This window comes from Pectinophora gossypiella, chromosome Z (assembly GCF_024362695.1).
Source record: "Pectinophora gossypiella chromosome Z, ilPecGoss1.1, whole genome shotgun sequence".
Classification (NCBI taxonomy): domain Eukaryota; kingdom Metazoa; phylum Arthropoda; class Insecta; order Lepidoptera; family Gelechiidae; genus Pectinophora; species Pectinophora gossypiella.
This window is the reverse complement of record NC_065433.1, coordinates 14938282-14958231: the sequence shown is the minus strand read 5'-3', so window position 1 is coordinate 14958231 and position 19950 is coordinate 14938282. Positions and strand designations below refer to the sequence as shown.

The following is a 19950-nucleotide window of genomic DNA, read 5'->3' as shown; positions in this document are numbered from 1 at the left end:
TCACACCATTATATATGTTTTTAAATAATCAGGTAAGTAGTTTCATAGTTCATGGCACGACCATGGACGTTTTTCAAAATCTTTGGGAGGTTAAAATAGTTTATCATTTCTACTATTTTGTACCACCACTTTGCGATTTTGGACCATCTAGATATAAGAGGTATGCCCGACTACGCTGAATTTCAGGTTTTTCTTATGTTTTAGTGTGGTATAACAATAGCTTAAAATTTCTACTTATTATTACCATCATTTCCGAATGTTAAATTGTATAGATTTTAGAGATATTATGATGATCGTATTGAAAAAAAGATAATTATTTCATAGCTAACCCAGAAGGATCAGATCAGCATCAACGCTCCCACTTGTATGTACCAGGAGTGAATGTCATCCGAGCAGATTTGAACAGACACCATTTTAAGTTAATTTTAGTTTGAAGTTCAATAAAGAGATAGAGTGTTTTAGTTGTGTCAAATTAAGATAAAATTAATTTCGTGGTTGCCCGAATGGGCACCATTCTATAACGTCCATACAAAAATAAATTACTCAGTAGTAGACTACTGCTTCTATGATTTTTTAATTTTAGACTTCTTAAGAGGTAGATCTTAAGTGCTTTAATTATTTAATACAAAGAATTTATAAAATTACAAGCAAGTAACTCAAAAGCCGATAAGGTTATCATTAGGTAAGTACATGATGTTTCAATTATACAAGCAGAATAAAACTGCCACTAAAACTTTTAAATTGGAAAACACTGAGAATTTAATCCTGAAACCCGCAAAACTGCTCTAGAAATAAATAAATAAGAGCCTAAACCTAGGTATAGACGTCAATGTGAGGCCCTTTTATCTCAGGACGTCCACCACCACCTTATGATCATTTCGACAAACATCCGTCTTGCTTTTTTGTAATTGTGTTAATGGAAATTTGATATGATGTCGTTGTCTTTTTTTTGTCTGTGTGGTGTCCTTTTATAATAAACTTTTTCTATTCTATTCTATTCTACTTCAAATGATGTATTATTAATATATGAAATGGTTTTTATATCTGAATCTATTTTAAAATGCAGTAGGTAACGTATGTTTTCTTGTTTACTTATCATTCGATGTCTGTAAACAATCAATACCTAATTAATTCATATTAAATACTAAACACTTATTATTACACTGGTGTACGGTCATGAGTACTAATATGTATGTACACTTTGAAATCATTACACATTAACTTTAAAAAAAAAAATTAAACCGTAAGTCTCATAGTGCGACAGAGTTCTAAAGTGGGTACATGATATTATTGTTTATGACTGTACTACTTAGTAGTTCAGCTAAATACAAAGTTACTAATGTAAACAAATATGGAAGTGTAAGTGCATCTATAAGTTGATGGAAAAAAAAGATATGCGCGTAATGAAAAACAGGTCAAAATAAATAAGACACATTGTGTCACACAAATATTATGTCATTCATAAAACACAAACATAAATACTTCAAGATCACACTGCACGATCGCAAACTAATAACATTAACTAAAGATTTGGTCATAAAGTAGCCCACACTTAACATTGAACACTCACAAGGATTGATTTGGTTTCAGAAATAACAGCAGAAGACATACCATCTACAAAACCATTTGACGTAATACACACTACAGAAAAAACATCTAAACAAGAATACACACAAGAAACAGAAGAACTCACAGATGACACAATACTAAAATACACTGAAAAACCACAAATAGCTCAAGTCTTAGAAGAAATTCCCGAAAAAATTGAAATAACTCAAATACAGACAGACACAGGTGAAACTAAAAAAGTTAAAACGTCTAAAAAGGTATTAAGAAAAAAGAAGGGCCCCGTCGAAGAGATAACAGAAATAACAACAGTCACGAAAGACGATGAAGCTCCTGAAACCACGGTTACAGTCAGAGAAGAAACACAGCCAGAAGATGACCAAACGGAAATAGTAGAACTGCCTGAAGAGTTCACTATTGAGGAAACGAAAACGCCTGAAGGACAGATCAAACACAAAAAAGTAACCAAACGAATCATCAAAAAGAAAGTGGGCCCCAAAGTGGAAACAACTGTTATTAAAACAGAACAAGAAGACAACAAAGAGCCAGTTGTTTCGATCCATAAGACAGAAGAATTACAAGACGAAACTACAACACTTCTTCAAGATTTGACCAAACCAGAAAAGGCTGAGATTATACAGGAAGAACCTGAAACCGTTTCAGTCACAAAAACTCAGACAGAAATTGGTGAAGTAAAGTCAGTTAAAACAACAAAACGTATTATAAGGAAAAAGAAGGGACCTAAAGATGAAATCACTGAAATTACCACCGTGCAGAAAGATGATGAGGCGCCGGTAACAACTGTGCATGTCACTGAAAAACAAGCCCCAGAAGAAGAGGAGACCAAGCCCATAGAAGTCATTGAACTTCCAGAGGAAACTATTGTTGAGGAAATTACTCCGGGCGAAACAAAACAGGTGAAAAAATCCAAAAAAGTAATCAGAAAGAAGAAGGGTCCTGTCGAAGAAGTAACAGAAATAACAACTGTCACAAAAGACGATGAAGCTCCTGTAACCACGGTTACAGTCAGAGAAGAAACACAGCCAGAAGATGACCAAACGGAAATAGTAGAACTGCCTGAAGAGTTCACTGTTGAGGAAACGAAAACGCCTGAAGGAAAGACCAAACACAAGAAAGTAACAAAACGAATCATCAAAAAGAAAGTGGGCCCCAAAGTGGAAACAACTGTTATTAAAACAGAACAAGAAGACAACAAAGAGCCAGTTGTTTCGATCCATAAGACAGAAGAATTACAAGATGAAACTACAACACTTCTTCAAGATTTGACCAAACCAGAACAGGCTGAGATCATACAGGAAGAACCTGAAACCGTTTCAGTCACAAAAACTCAGACGGAAACTGGTGAAGTGAAGTCAGTTAAAACAACAAAACGCATCATAAGGAAAAAGAAGGGACCTAAAGATGAAATCACTGAAATTACCACAGTGCAGAAAGATGATGAAGCGCCGGTAACAACTGTGCATGTCACTGAAAAACAAGCCCCAGAAGAAGAGGAGACCAAGCCCATAGAAGTCATTGAACTTCCAGAGGAAACTATTGTTGAGGAAGTTTCTCCGGGCGAAACAAAACAGGTGAAAAAATCCAAAAAAGTAATCAGAAAGAAGAAGGGTCCTGTCGAAGAAGTAACAGAAATAACAACTGTCACAAAAGACGATGAAGCTCCTGTAACCACGGTTACAGTCAGAGAAGAAACACAGCCAGAAGATGCCCAAACGGAAATAGTAGAACTGCCTGAAGAGTTCACTGTTGAGGAAACGAAAACGCCTGAAGGAAAGACCAAACACAAAAAAGTAACAAAACGAATCATCAAAAAGAAAGTGGGCCCCAAAGTGGAAACAACTGTTATTAAAACAGAACAAGAAGACAACAAAGAGCCAGTTGTTTCGATCCATAAGACAGAAGAATTACAAGATGAAACTACAACACTTCTTCAAGATTTGACTAAACCAGAAAAGGCTGAGATCATACAGGAAGAACCTGAAACCGTTTCAGTCACAAAAACTCAGACGGAAACTGGTGAAGTAAAGTCAGTCAAAACAACAAAACGCATTATAAGGAAAAAGAAGGGACCTAAAGATGAAATCACTGAAATTACCACCGTGCAGAAAGATGATGAAGCACCGGTAACAACTGTGCATGTCACTGAAAAACAAGCCCCAGAAGAAGAGGAGACCAAGCCCATAGAAGTCATTGAACTTCCAGAGGAAACTATTGTTGAGGAAGTTACTCCGGGTGAAACAAAACAGGTGAAAAAATCCAAAAAAGTAATCAGAAAGAAGAAGGGTCCTGTCGAAGAAGTAACAGAAATAACAACTGTCACAAAAGACGATGAAGCTCCTGTAACCACGGTTACAGTCAGAGAAGAAACACAGCCAGAAGATGCCCAAACGGAAATAGTAGAACTGCCTGAAGAGATCACTGTTGAGGAAACGAAAACGCCTGAAGGAAAGACCAAACACAAAAAAGTAACAAAACGAATCATCAAAAAGAAAGTGGGCCCCAAAGTGGAAACAACTGTTATTAAAACAGAACAAGAAGACAACAAAGAGCCAGTTGTTTCGATCCATAAGACAGAAGAATTACAAGATGAAACTACAACACTTCTTCAAGATTTGACCAAACCAGAAAAGGCTGAGATCATACAGGAAGAACCTGAAACCGTTTCAGTCACAAAAACTCAGACGGAAACTGGTGAAGTGAAGTCAGTTAAAACAACAAAACGCATCATAAGGAAAAAGAAGGGACCTAAAGATGAAATCACTGAAATTACCACCGTGCAGAAAGATGATGAAGCGCCGGTAACAACTGTGCATGTCACTGAAGAACGAGCCCCAGAAGAAGAGGAGACCAAGCCCATAGAAGTCATTGAACTTCCAGAAGAAACTATTGTCGAGGAAGTTACTCCAGGCGAAACAAAACAGGTGAAGAAATCCAAAAAAGTAATCAGAAAGAAGAAGGGTCCTGTCGAAGAAGTAACAGAAATAACAACTGTCACAAAAGACGATGAAGCTCCTGTAACCACGGTTACAGTCAGAGAAGAAACACAGCCAGAAGATGACCAAACGGAAATAGTGGAACTACCTGAAGAGTTCACTGTTGAGGAAACAAAAACGCCTGAAGGAAAGACCAAACACAAGAAAGTAACAAAACGAATCATCAAAAAGAAAGTAGGCCCCAAAGTGGAAACAACTGTTATTAAAACAGAACAAGAAGACAACAAAGAACCAGTTGTTTCGATCCATAAGACAGAAGAATTACAAGATGAAACTACAACACTTCTTCAAGATTTGACCAAACCAGAAAAGGCTGAGATCATACAGGAAGAACCTGAAACCGTTTCAGTCACAAAAACTCAGACGGAAACTGGTGAAGTTAAGTCAGTTAAAACAACAAAACGCATCATAAGGAAAAAGAAGGGACCTAAAGATGAAATCACTGAAATTACCACCGTGCAGAAAGATGATGAAGCGCCGGTAACAACTGTGCATGTCACTGAAGAACAAGCCCCAGAAGAAGAGGAGACCAAGCCCATAGAAGTCATTGAACTTCCAGAAGAAATTATTGTCGAGGAAGTTACTCCAGGCGAAACAAAACAGGTGAAGAAATCCAAAAAAGTAATCAGAAAGAAGAAGGGTCCTATCGAAGAAGTAACAGAAATAACAACTGTCACGAAAGACGATGAAGCTCCTGAAACCACGGTTTCAGTCAGAGAAGAAACACAGCCAGAAGATGACCAAAAGGAAATAGTAGAACTGCCTGAAGAAAACACTATTGAAGAAACAAAAACGCCTGAAGGAAAAATCAAACATAAGAAAGTAACAAAACGAATCATCAAAAAGAAAGTAGGCCCCAAAGTGGAAACAACTGTTATTAAAACAGAACAAGAAGACAACAAAGAGCCAGTTGTTTCGATCCATAAGACAGAAGAATTACAAGATGAAACTACAACACTCCTTCAAGATTTGACCAAACCAGAACAGGCTGAGATCATACAGGAAGAACCTGAAACCGTTTCAGTTACAAAAACTCAGACGGAAACTGGTGAAGTAAAGTCAGTTAAAACAACTAAACGCATTATAAGGAAAAAGAAGGGACCTAAAGATGAAATCACTGAAATTACCACCGTGCAGAAAGATGATGAAGCGCCGGTAACAACTGTGCATGTCACTGAAGAACGAGCCCCAGAAGAAGAGGAGACCAAGCCCATAGAAATCATTGAACTTCCAGAAGAAATTATTGTCGAGGAAGTTACTCCAGGCGAAACAAAACAGGTGAAGAAATCCAAAAAAGTAATCAGGAAGAAGAAGGGTCCTATCGAAGAAGTAACAGAAATAACAACTGTCACGAAAGACGATGAAGCTCCTGAAACCACGGTTTCAGTCAGAGAAGAAACACAGCCAGAAAATGACCAAACGGAAATAGTAGAACTGCCTGAAGAGTTCACTGTTGAGGAAACGAAAACGCCTGAAGGAAAGACCAAACACAAGAAAGTAACAAAACGAATCATCAAAAAGAAAGTGGGCCCCAAAGTGGAAACAACTGTTATTAAAACAGAACAAGAAGACAACAAAGAGCCAGTTGTTTCGATCCATAAGACAGAAGAATTACAAGATGAAACTACAACACTTCTTCAAGATTTGACTAAACCAGAAAAGGCTGAGATCATACAGGAAGAACCTGAAACCGTTTCAGTCACAAAAACTCAGACGGAAACTGGTGAAGTAAAGTCAGTCAAAACAACAAAACGCATTATAAGGAAAAAGAAGGGACCTAAAGATGAAATCACTGAAATTACCACCGTGCAGAAAGATGATGAAGCGCCGGTAACAACTGTGCATGTCACTGAAGAACAAGCCCCAGAAGAAGAGGAGACCAAGCCCATAGAAGTCATTGAACTTCCAGAAGAAATTATTGTCGAGGAAGTTACTCCAGGCGAAACAAAACAGGTGAAGAAATCCAGAAAAGTAATCAGAAAGAAGAAGGGTCCCGTCGAAGAAGTAACAGAAATAACAACTGTCACGAAAGACGATGAAGCTCCTGTAACCACGGTTACAGTCAGAGAAGAAACACAGCCAGAAGATGACCAAACGGAAATAGTAGAACTACCTGAAGAGTTCACTATTGTGGAAACGAAAACGCCTGAAGGAAAGACCAAACACAAAAAAGTAACCAAACGAATCATCAAAAAGAAAGTGGGCCCCAAAGTGGAAACAACTGTTATTAAAACAGAACAAGAAGACAACAAAGAGCCAGTTGTTTCGATCCATAAGACAGAAGAATTACAAGATGAAACTACAACACTTCTTCAAGATTTGACCAAACCAGAAAAGGCTGAGATCATACAGGAAGAACCTGAAACCGTTTCAGTCACAAAAACTCAGACGGAAACTGGTGAAGTTAAGTCAGTTAAAACAACAAAACGTATTATAAGGAAGAAGAAAGGACCTAAACATGAAATCACTGAAATTACCACCGTGCAGAAAGATGATGAAGCGCCGGTAACAACTGTGCATGTCACTGAAGAACGAGCCCCAGAAGAAGAGGAGACCAAGCCCATAGAAATCATTGAACTTCCAGAAGAAATTATTGTCGAGGAAGTTACTCCAGGCGAAACAAAACAGGTGAAGAAATCCAAAAAAGTAATCAGAAAGAAGAAGGGTCCTATCGAAGAAGTAACAGAAATAACAACTGTCACGAAAGACGATGAAGCTCCTGAAACCACGGTTTCAGTCAGAGAAGAAACACAGCCAGAAAATGACCAAACGGAAATAGTAGAACTGCCTGAAGAGTTCACTGTTGAGGAAACAAAAACGCCTGAAGGAAAGACCAAACACAAGAAAGTAACAAAACGAATCATCAAAAAGAAAGTGGGCCCCAAAGTGGAAACAACTGTTATTAAAACAGAACAAGAAGACAACAAAGAGCCAGTTGTTTCGATCCATAAAACAGAAGAATTACAAGATGAAACTACAACACTTCTTCAAGATTTGACCAAACCAGAAAAGGCTGAGATCATACAGGAAGAACCTGAAACCGTTTCAGTCACAAAAACTCAGACGGAAACTGGTGAAGTAAAGTCAGTCAAAACAACAAAACGCATTATAAGGAAAAAGAAGGGACCTAAAGATGAAATCACTGAAATTACCACCGTGCAGAAAGATGATGAAGCGCCGGTAACAACTGTGCATGTCACTGAAGAACAAGCCCCAGAAGAAGAGGAGACCAAGCCCATAGAAGTCATTGAACTTCCAGAAGAAATTATTGTCGAGGAAGTTACTCCAGGCGAAACAAAACAGGTGAAGAAATCCAAAAAAGTAATCAGAAAGAAGAAGGGTCCCGTCGAAGAAGTAACAGAAATAACAACTGTTACGAAAGGCGATGAAGCTCCTGTAACCACGGTTACAGTCAGAGAAGAAACACAGCCAGAAGATGATCAAACGGAAATAGTAGAACTGCCTGAAGAGTTCACTATTGAGGAAACAAAAACGCCTGAAGGAAAGACCAAACACAAGAAAGTAACAAAACGAATCATCAAAAAGAAAGTGGGCCCCAAAGTGGAAACAACTGTTATTAAAACAGAACAAGAAGACAATAAAGAGCCAGTTGTTTCAATCCATAAGACAGAAGAATTACAAGATGAAACTACAACACTTCTTCAAGATTTGACCAAACCAGAAAAGGCTGAGATCATACAGGAAGAACCTGAAACCGTTTCAGTCACAAAAACTCAGACGGAAACTGGTGAAGTTAAGTCAGTTAAAACAACAAAACGCATCATAAGGAAAAAGAAGGGACCCAAAGATGAAATCACTGAAATAACTACAATCCAGAAAGATGACGAAGCTCCTGTAACAACAGTCAACGTTATTGAGGAAGACGTTCCTGAAGAAGAGGATACTAAACCCATGGAAATCATTGAAGTACCAAAAGAAACAGCTGCTAAAGAAGTCTGTTTAGAGGAAATAAAACAAGTTAAAAAACCGAAAAAAATTAAAAAGAAAAAGCTACTTGTTGAAGAAATCACAGAGACGGATTCCATTAAACCACAAGAAACAATTGAAGAAATAACTACTGAGGCTGTTCAATCTCCTAAAGGTAAGCTTATACAAATAAAATGTATTTTCAACATTCATCTTCAAGTAATATTAGTGCATCAAACTTATGAAGAACATGGAAGAGATGTTACTTTATGTGAGGTGTTAATATACGTATTATATTATTGTATTATATTATATATATTTCTATATATATTGGAATGTACTATAGTACTACTTGTTCCTGAAAATGATGAAAAGCAAAGCAGATATTTTTGATTATTAGAAGTATTATTCTAAGAGGAATGAAAAATCAGAAATGTGTGAAAATACTGACATTAAGCAAATGCTATTAAAATTCAAGAATAAATTGTTACTGTCTACACTTACTACCACCAGCACCACAACTTTAGGCACTTGTGATATAATGATATGTTTTAATAGTTACAGACACTTTAACATTTGCACCCACTGAAGAATTCGTAGATGAACAGATCGCACCTTACACTGAGGATCGACCACAACAAGTCCAGAGTAAAGTCACTACAACCAGCGACAAATTACACACCATTACACTATCTGAGCAACAACCACAAATTAATGGTAAGTTAATGATTTCAGGTTACTATTTCCGGTCTATAATGTCAACAAATTTTGATCCGCAGAATATGAATTACCTCTGCGGGTTATTATATCTATGAATATTCAGACTTAACGAAGTAGTTTCTCAAATTGATCCGATCAAAAATAAAACTACAATCGTCTGATTTGCCAATTGATTGAGTTGGCTTTCCCCATGGGGTAGGTAAACCCATGAGCTAACCAACTTTTTTATGTTCAAGCGATCGTTGTCATTAATTGTGCTCTGACTGATTTTTTTAATACAGAAAGGTTTTGGTCATAGTTCATTTTCTATATCGATGATGTTTATATCATCCTTATAAAACTGTCGGAAAATATAAACACAAATTGTGCCGATTTTAGTATTCAAAGCATAATTTTATTTTTGTTTGATAACGATCCCAAATCCCGTTCGGGTTCGAATCCTGACTTGGGCTCTTAACCAATGAATTCTACTTTATCCGTTTGAATTAATGTTTGTATCATAGATAATGTGGTAACGTGACTACCAGCATTTCTGCCCCGTTAATGGCAATAGGCTATAAATATATATACGTATATATGGCAGTTAGCTGGCTAGGAGTGGGTGTTATACTAAGTATACACCTCTGCCTACCCCTTCGGGGATGCACACGTGGTGCTATTTTATGTTATAATTATATTCTTAATCTAGTGCCGTCATTCACTTAAGAAAAAGATAGAGCTAATTTTGAACTGTCAAACTTTAAGTATTAAAATTAAGTTAGTGTATTCCCTTGTATTCCAAAATCAGCACCAAGGTTTATTTTGAAATTTGAATATTCAACAGAAATTAATTAGTGCGAAAATAATATAAATTCTTGAAATTAGTTGTACGCTAAAAAACGTGATATGAAAATAGATATTACAAAAAAAAGATTTACTATTTCTTCTAGTTCACTAAATAATTTAAATATATTTATATGGTATTGATATGTGTTGAAATGTCATGTATGCTTATATTTTTATACTAAGTTTAAAGGACAGTTTTAAAACACTTAGCGTTCATTTATCGTATTATATTCTACTCAAAATGTTCATAAAGAAATGTATAGTAGACAAATATTGTAACGTGTCTTATAACGAGAAAGATTAACACAATTTTGAAGGTAACATTAAATAACTTTCACACTCATATATTGTTCAAAACATAATAGGAATCACACAACGATTTATTCGCATACAATATTCAGCAAAATCACACCACAAATTACACTTTACATTATACACCACACACTACACACTTACATAAACAAATACATTTTCAGAGTTACATGAAGAAACTAAGAAAACCACACAATCACCAGACTTAGAAGAAACAAGACCTACTCAAAAATACGTACCAGAAATAGCAGAGTTGCCTCAAGAAACCACTACTGAAGAAATAACAACTCCAGAGGGAATAACAAAACATAAGAAAATAACAAAACGAATCATTAAAAAGAAAATCGGACCTAAACTGGAAACAACAGTAATACAAACTGAACAAAAAGATAACGAAAAACCAGTTATATCAATCCACAAGATAGAAGAGATAGTAGACGAAACAACAACGCTTCTACAAGATTTAGTGCAACCACAAAAAGCTGAAATCATACAAGAGGAGCCAGAAATCATTTCAGTCACAAAAACTCAGACGGAAACTGGTGAAGTGAAGTCAGTTAAAACAACTAAACGCATTATAAGGAAAAAGAAGGGACCTAAAGATGAAATCGCTGAAATTACCACCGTGCAGAAAAATGACGAAGCACCGGTAACAACTGTGCATGTCACTGAAGAACAAGCTCCAGAAGAAGAGACCAAACCCATAGAAATCATTGAATTTCCAGAGGAAACTATTGTCGAGGAAGTTACTCCAGGCGAAACAAAACAGGTGAAGAAATCCAAAAAAGTAATCAGAAAGAAGAAGGGTCCTGTCGAAGAAGTAACAGAAATAACAACTGTTACGAAAGACGATGAAGCTCCTGTAACCACGGTTACAGTCAGAGAAGAAAAACAGCCAGAAGATGACCAAAAGGAAATAGTAGAACTGCCTGAAGAAAACACTATTGAAGAAACAAAAACGCCTGAAGGGAAAACCAAACACATGAAAGTAACAAAACGAATTATCAAGAAGAAAGTAGGCCCTAAAGTGGAAACAACTGTTATAAAAACAGAACAAGAAGACAACAAAGAGCCAGTTGTTTCGATCCATAAGACAGAAGAATTACAAGATGAAACTACAACACTTCTTCAAGATTTGATCAAACCAGAAAAGGCTGAAATCATACAGGAAGAACCTGAAACCGTTTCAGTCACAAAAACTCAAACGGAAACTGGTGAAGTAAAGTCAGTCAAAACAACAAAACGCATTATAAGGAAAAAGAAGGGACCTAAAGATGAAATCACTGAAATTACCACCGTGCAGAAAGATGACGAAGAGCCGGTAACAACTGTGCATGTCACTGAAGAACAATCCCCAGAAGAAGAGTACACCAAGCCCATAGAAGTCATTGAACTTCCAGAGGAAACTATTGTCGAAGAAGTTACTCCACGCGAAACAAAACAGGTGAAGAAATCCAAAAAAGTAATCAGAAAGAAGAAGGGTCCTATCGAAGAAGTAACAGTAATAACAACTGTCACGAAAGACGATGAAGCTCCTGTAACCACGGTTACAGTCAGAGAAGAAACACAGCCAGAAGATGAACAAACAGAAATAGTAGAACTGCCTGAAGAGTTCACCATTGAGGAAACGAAAACGCCTGAAGGAAAGACCAAACACAAAAAAGTAACCAAACGAATCATCAAAAAGAAAGTGGGCCCCAAAGTGGAAACAACTGTTATAAAAACAGAACAAGAAGACAACAAAGAACCAGTTATTTCGATCCATAAGACAGAAGAATTACAAGATGAAACTACAACACTTCTTCAAGATTTGATCAAACCAGAAAAGGCTGAGATCATACAGGAAGAACCTGAAACCGTTTCAGTCACAAAAACTCAAACGGAAACTGGTGAAGTTAAGTCAGTTAAAACAACAAAACGCATTATAAGGAAAAAGAAGGGACCTAATGATGAAATCACTGAAATTACTACCGTGCAGAAAGATGACGAAGAGCCGGTAACTACTGTGCATGTCACTGAAGAACAATCACCAGAAGAAGAGGACACCAGACCCATAGAAGTCATGGAACTTCCAGAGGAAACTATTGTCGAAGAAGTTACTCCAGGTGAAACAAAACAGGTGAAGAAATCCAAAAAAGTAATCAGAAAGAAGAAGGGTCCTATCGAAGAAGTAACAGAAATAACAACTGTCACGAAAGACGATGAAGCTCCTGTAACCACGGTTACAGTCAGAGAAGAAACACAGCCAGAAGATGACCAAACGGAAATAGTAGAACTGCCTGAAGAGTTCACTATTGAGGAAACGAAAACGCCTGAAGGAAAGACCAAACACAAAAAAGTAACCAAACGAACCATCAAAAAGAAAGTGGGCCCCAAAGTGGAAACAACTGTTATAAAAACAGAACAAGAAGACAACAAAGAGCCAGTTGTTTCGATCCATAAGACAGAAGAATTACAAGATGAAACTACAACACTTCTTCAAGATTTGACCAAACCAGAAAAGGCTGAGATCATACAGGAAGAACCTGAAACCGTTTCAGTCACAAAAACTCAGACGGAAACTGGTGAAGTTAAGTCAGTTAAAACAACAAAACGTATTATAAGGAAGAAGAAAGGACCTAAACATGAAATCACTGAAATTACCACCGTGCAGAAAGATGATGAAGCGCCGGTAACAACTGTGCATGTCACTGAAAAACAAGCCCCAGAAGAAGAGGAGACCAAGCCCATAGAAATCATTGAACTTCCAGAAGAAATTATTGTCGAGGAAGTTACTCCAGGCGAAACAAAACAGGTGAAGAAATCCAAAAAAGTTATCAGAAAGAAGAAGGGTCCTATCGAAGAAGTAACAGAAATAACAACTGTCACGAAAGACGATGAAGCTCCTGTAACCACGGTTACAGTCAGAGAAGAAACACAGCCAGAAGATGACCAAACGGAAATAGTAGAACTGCCTGAAGAGTTCACTGTTGAGGAAACGAAAACGCCTGAAGGAAAGACCAAACACAAGAAAGTAACAAAACGAATCATCAAAAAGAAAGTGGGCCCCAAAGTGGAAACAACTGTTATTAAAACAGAACAAGAAGACAACAAAGAGCCAGTTGTTTCGATCCATAAGACAGAAGAATTACAAGATGAAACTACAACACTTCTTCAAGATTTGACCAAACCAGAAAAGGCTGAGATCATACAGCAAGAACCTGAAACCGTTTCAGTCACAAAAACTCAGACGGAAACTGGTGAAGTAAAGTCAGTCAAAACAACAAAACGCATTATAAGGAAAAAGAAGGGACCTAAAGATGAAATCACTGAAATTACCACCGTGCAGAAAGATGATGAAGCGCCGGTAACAACTGTGCATGTCACTGAAGAACAAGCCCCAGAAGAAGACGAGACCAAGCCCATAGAAATCATAGAACTTCCAGAGGAAACTATTGTCGAAGAAGTTACTCCAGGCGAAACAAAACCAAAACAGGTGAAGAAATCCAAAAAAGTAATCAGAAAGAAAAAGGGTCCTGTCGAAGAAGTAACAGAAATAACAACTGTCACGAAAGACGATGAAGCTCCTGTAACCACGGTTACAGTCAGAGAAGAAACACAGCCAGAAGATGACCAAACGGAAATAGTAGAACTGCCTGAAGAGTTCACTATTGAGGAAACGAAAACGCCTGAAGGAAAGACCAAACACAAAAAAGTAACCAAACGAATCATCAAAAAGAAAGTGGGCCCCAAAGTGGAAACAACTGTTATAAAAACAGAACAAGAAGACAACAAAGAGCCAGTTGTTTCGATCCATAAGACAGAAGAATTACAAGATGAAACTACAACACTTCTTCAAGATTTGATCAAACCAGAAAAGGCTGAGATCATACAGCAAGAACCTGAAACCGTTTCAGTCACAAAAACTCAAACGGAAACTGGTGAAGTAAAGTCAGTCAAAACAACAAAACGCATTATAAGGAAAAAGAAGGGACCTAAAGATGAAATCACTGAAATTACCACCGCGCAGAAAGATGATGAAGCGCCGGTAACAACTGTGCATGTCACTGAAGAACAAGCCCCAGAAGAAGAGGAGACCAAGCCCATAGAAATCATAGAATTTCCAGAGGAAACTATTGTCGAAGAAGTTACTCCAGGCGAAACAAAACAGGTGAAGAAATACAAAAAAGTAATCAGAAAGAAGAAGGGTCCTGTCGAAGAAGTAACAGAAATAACAACTGTCACGAAAGACGATGAAGCTCCTGTAACCACGGTTACAGTCAGAGAAGAAACACAGCCAGAAGATGACCAAACGGAAATAGTAGAACTGCCTGAAGAGTTCACTATTGAGGAAACGAAAACGCCTGAAGGAAAAACCAAACACAAGAAAGTAACAAAACGAATCATCAAGAAGAAAGTAGGCCCAAAAGTGGAAACAACTATCATTAAAACAGAACAAGAAGACAACAAAGAGCCAGTTGTTTCGATCCATAAGACAGAAGAATTACAAGATGAAACTACAACACATCTTCAAGATTTGACCAAACCAGAAAAGGCTGAGATCATACAGGAAGAACCTGAAACCATTTCAGTCACAAAAACTCAAACGGAAACTGGTGAAGTAAAGTCAGTCAAAACAACAAAACGCATTATAAGGAAAAAGAAGGGACCTAAAGATGAAATCACTGAAATTACCACCGTGCAGAAAGATGATGAAGCGCCGGTAACAACTGTGCATGTCACTGAAGAACTAGCCCCAGAAGAAGAGGAGACCAAGCCCATAGAAATCATAGAACTTCCAGAGGAAACTATTGTCGAAGAAGTTACTCCAGGCGAAACAAAACCAAAACAGGTGAAGAAATCCAAAAAAGTAATCAGAAAGAAGAAGGGTCCTATCGAAGAAGTAACAGAAATAACATCTGCCACGAAAGTCGATGAAGCTCCTGTAACCACGGTTACAGTCAGAGAAGAAACACAGCCAGAAGATGTCCAAACGAAAATAGTGGAACTGCCTGAAGAGTTCACTGTTGAGGAAACAAAAACGCCTGAAGGAAAGACCAAACACAAGAAAGTAACAAAACGAATAATCAAAAAGAAAGTTGGCCCCAAAGTGGAAACAACTGTTATTAAAACAGAACAAGAAGACAACAAAGAGCCAGTTGTTTCGATCCATAAGACAGAAGAATTACAAGATGAAACTACAACACTTCTTCAAGATTTGACCAAACCAGAAAAGGCTGAGATCATACAGGAAGAACCTGAAACCGTTTCAGTCACAAAAACTCAAACGGAAACTGGTGAAGTAAAGTCAGTCAAAACAACAAAACGCATTATAAGGAAAAAGAAGGGACCTAAAGATGAAATCACTGAAATTACCACCGTGCAGAAAGATGATGAAGCGCCGGTAACAACTGTGCATGTCACTGAAGAACAAGCCCCAGAAGAAGACGAGACCAAGCCCATAGAAATCATAGAACTTCCAGAGGAAACTATTGTCGAAGAAGTTACTCCAGGCGAAACAAAACCAAAACAGGTGAAGAAATCCAAAAAAGTGATCAGAAAGAAGAAGGGTCCTGTCGAAGAAGTAACAGAAATAACAACTGTCACGAAAGACGATGAAGCTCCTGTAACCACGGTTTCAGTCAGAGAAGAAACACAGCCAGAAAATGACCAAACGGAAATAGTAGAACTGCCTGAAGAGTTCACTATTGAGGAAACGAAAACGCCTGAAGGAAAGACCAAACACAAGAAAGTAACAAAACGACTTGGCAAAAACAAAGTGGAATCCAAAGTAGAAACCGATGTTATACATGAACTACCTCAAACATTTAATACATTTACACCTCTTGAATGCGTAGAGAATATATTTAACAGTCAAGCAGATGAATTTTTCACATCAAAGACACATAGTAAAACTCCTACTATTAACACCACTACACAATATCCTTTGATAATTACAGACACTTTAACACTTACACATGCAGATGAATTCGTAGGTGAACAGATAACACCTTTTACTGGGGATCAACTACACCAAGACATAGAAAACACACACACCATCACACTACCTGACCAGCAAACACAAACAAATAGTAAGTTTATTTATCTTCTTGTAGTTTAATTTATTTATTCTATTTATTAAAGATGCTCTCCAGTTGTCTAACATCTCAAGCATAATTTATAACTTTCCTTCTACTGAATGTCGAAACCTATTTCGTTTCTGAAGGCTGTCGTAACAACAACAAAAGTCGGACAAAGTTTGAATCTATTTTGCGCACCATGATCTCTGTACTACCACACAATTATCATGAACCACTTGAATAAGGAATACTACCACACAATTATCATGTTTTATGAATGAATAACCCAGGCGAATCATTTGATTCGAGGTGCCTTGACTTGTGCTGGTAAATTAATTATGTCTGGTTGTTGGTTATTAAAGTCAAATACAAAAAGCGCTACGCAAAACATTATTTTAATGTTCATTTTAACATTTATAATATATTTTATTATTATACTGTATTTACTGGTTTTAATAAATATCTAATATTAGTATGCAACTGTGGCTGGGGTCAAAATATGAGCTTCACGCAATTTCCGTGGCACATTTTTGGAAACTATTTCCCAAGTGTTGGAGTTAGTTTTGGGTTTATATGAGCCTCATTAACAATATATTCGATCGACAAATAAGTACCTCGGTATCCTAACGAGCAAGTACTATGGTACTATAAAGCTGTTGCTTTATCGTTAAAAATAATATTGCACCACCGAAATCGCGAGTAAAGGCACTTTCAAAAATTGATACTTATAGAAAATTGCAACAAATGTAAACATTATTTGCAAGTACTGCATGAGATGTTGGTAGTAAAAATGATGTGATTCAGATGAGTTTAAGTTATTACTTTTCGCGCTAAACGTTACAGTACATGATACCTTACGTTGGTATATTAGTAAGTACGTACTTATACCGTAATTTATCATTTTAAATAATATATACTTATTTACAAACCTTCGTTAAAATATTTTTATAACTTAGGTAAGTTATAAATTAGTAACTTGTGTACCTCGCTAAGTATTTGTTCTGAATTTAAAAGTTTATTTAACGCACTTATAGCAGATTAGAATAAAAACATCATGAGTAAATCCTTATTTCCGCAAACAGAAATCGTCAGCGGCAGTAGATATAAACGAAGTCTTGGAGTTGGTTAGGCTCCTATGATTCAAGTTCAGTTTGTTTTTCTTCTTGTTTTATAAACGTTATTTCATTTTACGTTATTTCATACTGTTGAATAGCAATAGTAAATGAACAAATTTTATGAAAGAGAAATGTGGAGTAGATTGGTGGAGTTTGCTCTATAACCCTCCGGTTGAAGCGGTTGATTGTGGGGAGACCTGTGCGGTGTACGACATGGCATCAGTACAACGTATATAATTGGCTATTTAAAAGTAATACAACAAATAAATATTTTTTGACATGCCTAGTTATCATATTTTCAAATGATTTGTGGAATCAGTTTGGATTAATATGATTTACTCATTATTTGTCTGCAATAAAATACGAGAAATGCAAATACATACAAATCATCTGCTCCAAAATTTAGACACACATTAATATCACAGATACTTACTCACATTTTTCTTGAAAAACTGGTTTGGCTTTTATCACAAGACTTTACTACACTGTTCAATATAAGTACATTATACATTAAACACTTTCAGAGCTTGTAGAAGAAGCGGAACAGCCACTGAACACACCTGAACACGAAACAGAAGAACTCATAGACAACACAGTTACACAACACAAAAAGCTTAAAAAAGTTAGAGTTAAACAAAAGAAAATTCCTGTTGAAGAAACAACAGAAACAGCAATCGTTTTAGAGGATAATGAAGCTCCAGAAACATTTGTCACCGTCACAAAAACAGAAGAAGAAGATGACAAACTCTTGGAAATCATTGAACTTCCAGAAGAAATAATTGTTGAAGAAGTAGGCCCAGACGAAACTAAAAAGGTCAAAACAACTAAAAAGGTTGTACGAAAAAAGAAAGGTCCTATACAAGAAATTACAGAAATAACAACAGTCACTAAAGATGATGAAGCTCCTGTCACTACAGTTACAGTCAAGGAAGAAAAACTGCCCGAAAAATCACCAGAGCCGACAGAACAACAATCAGAAATAGTAGAGCTGCCTGAAGAATCTACTATTGAAGAAATTACGTCACCAGATGGTAAGGTTATACACAAAAAAGCAACAAAGAGAACCATTAGAAAGAAAATAGGGCCTAAAGTAGAAACCACGGTGATAAAGACTGAACAAGAAGACGATAAAAAACCTATTGTATCAGTCCATAAGACAGAAGAAATAATTGATGAAACAACAACGCCCATTCAAGATTTAACTAAACCAGATAGGGCTGAAATTATACACGAGGAACCGGAAATTGTTTCAATCACAAAAACTAAGACGCTGACTGGTGAAATAAAAGCTGTCAAAACAACAAAGCGCGTCATAAAAAAGAAGAAGGGGCCCAAAGAGGAAATCACGGAAATAACTACCGTACAGAAAGATGATGAAGCCCCAGTTACAACTGTTAGTGTCACTGAGGAGCAAGTCCCAGAGCAAGAAGACACTAAACCCATAGAAGTCGTAGAACTTCCCGAAGAAACTACTGTTGAGGAGGTCAGCCCAGGAGAAATTAAAAAGATTACAACATCAAAGAAAATTATAAGAAAAAAGAAAGGACCTAATCAGGAAGTCACGGAAATAACCACCGTACAAAAAGATGACGAAACTCCTGTAACAACCGTTAATGTCACTGAGAAACGAATTCCAGAAGAAGAAGTAACTCAACCCATTGAAGTCATTGAACTACCAGAAGAAATTATTGTTGAAGAAGTAAGCCCAGATGAAACTAAAAAGGTCAAAACCACTAAGAAGGTCATACGAAAAAAGAAAGGTCCTGTACAAGAGATTACAGAAATAACTACAGTCACTAAAGATGATGAAGCTCCTGTCACTACGGTTACAGTCAAAGAAGAAAAACTGCCCGAAGAATCACCAGAGCCGACAGAACAACAATTGGAAATAGTAGAGCTGCCTGAAGAATCTACTATTGAAGAATTAACGTCGCCAGACGGCAAGGTAATACAAAAGAAAACTACAAAGAGAACCATTAAAAAGAAAGTAGGGCCTAAAGTAGAAACCACCGTGATACAGACTGAACAAGAAGATAATAAAAAACCTATTGTATCAGTCCATAAAACAGAAGAAATAATTGATGAAACATCAACGCCCATTCAAGATTTGATTAAACCGGATAAGGCTGAAATTATACAGGAGGAACCAGAAACAGTTTCCATCACTAAAACAAAGACGCAGACTGGTGAAATAAATAATGTCAAAACAACAAAGCGCGTCATAAGAAAGAAAAAAGGACCTAAAGAGGAAATCACGGAAATAACCACCGTACAGAAAAATGATGATGCCCCAGTAACAACTGTTAGTGTCACTGAGGAGCAAGTCCCAGAGCAAGAAGACACTAAACCCATAGAAGTCGTAGAACTTCCCGAAGAAACTACCCTTGAAGAGGTCAGTTCAGGAGAAATTAA

General features: G+C 36.9%; 1 protein-coding gene across 50 annotated transcripts in view; it reads left to right on the top strand.

Moving 5' to 3' along the window:
- LOC126379776 (titin) overlaps positions 1 to 19950 on the top strand; it is a 109906-nt gene that overhangs the window by 70588 nt on the left and 19368 nt on the right. For 14 of the 50 annotated variants that reach the window (XM_050028639.1, XM_050028627.1, XM_050028605.1 and 11 more), the window contains 7 exons: positions 1591 to 2214; positions 6265 to 8682; positions 9066 to 9224; positions 10529 to 11133; positions 12484 to 13839; positions 14515 to 16435; positions 18063 to 19261. In XM_050028639.1, coding sequence (XP_049884596.1) covers positions 1591 to 2214; positions 6265 to 8682; positions 9066 to 9224; positions 10529 to 11133; positions 12484 to 13839; positions 14515 to 16435; positions 18063 to 19261 — 8282 coding nt within the window. Of the gene's footprint in view, positions 1 to 1590; positions 2215 to 6264; positions 8683 to 9065; positions 9225 to 10528; positions 11134 to 11539; positions 12308 to 12483; positions 13840 to 14245; positions 16436 to 18062; positions 19779 to 19950 lie in introns of all 50 variants that reach the window. The other 36 variants (XM_050028625.1, XM_050028600.1, XM_050028614.1 and 33 more) reach the window with 35 other exon arrangements.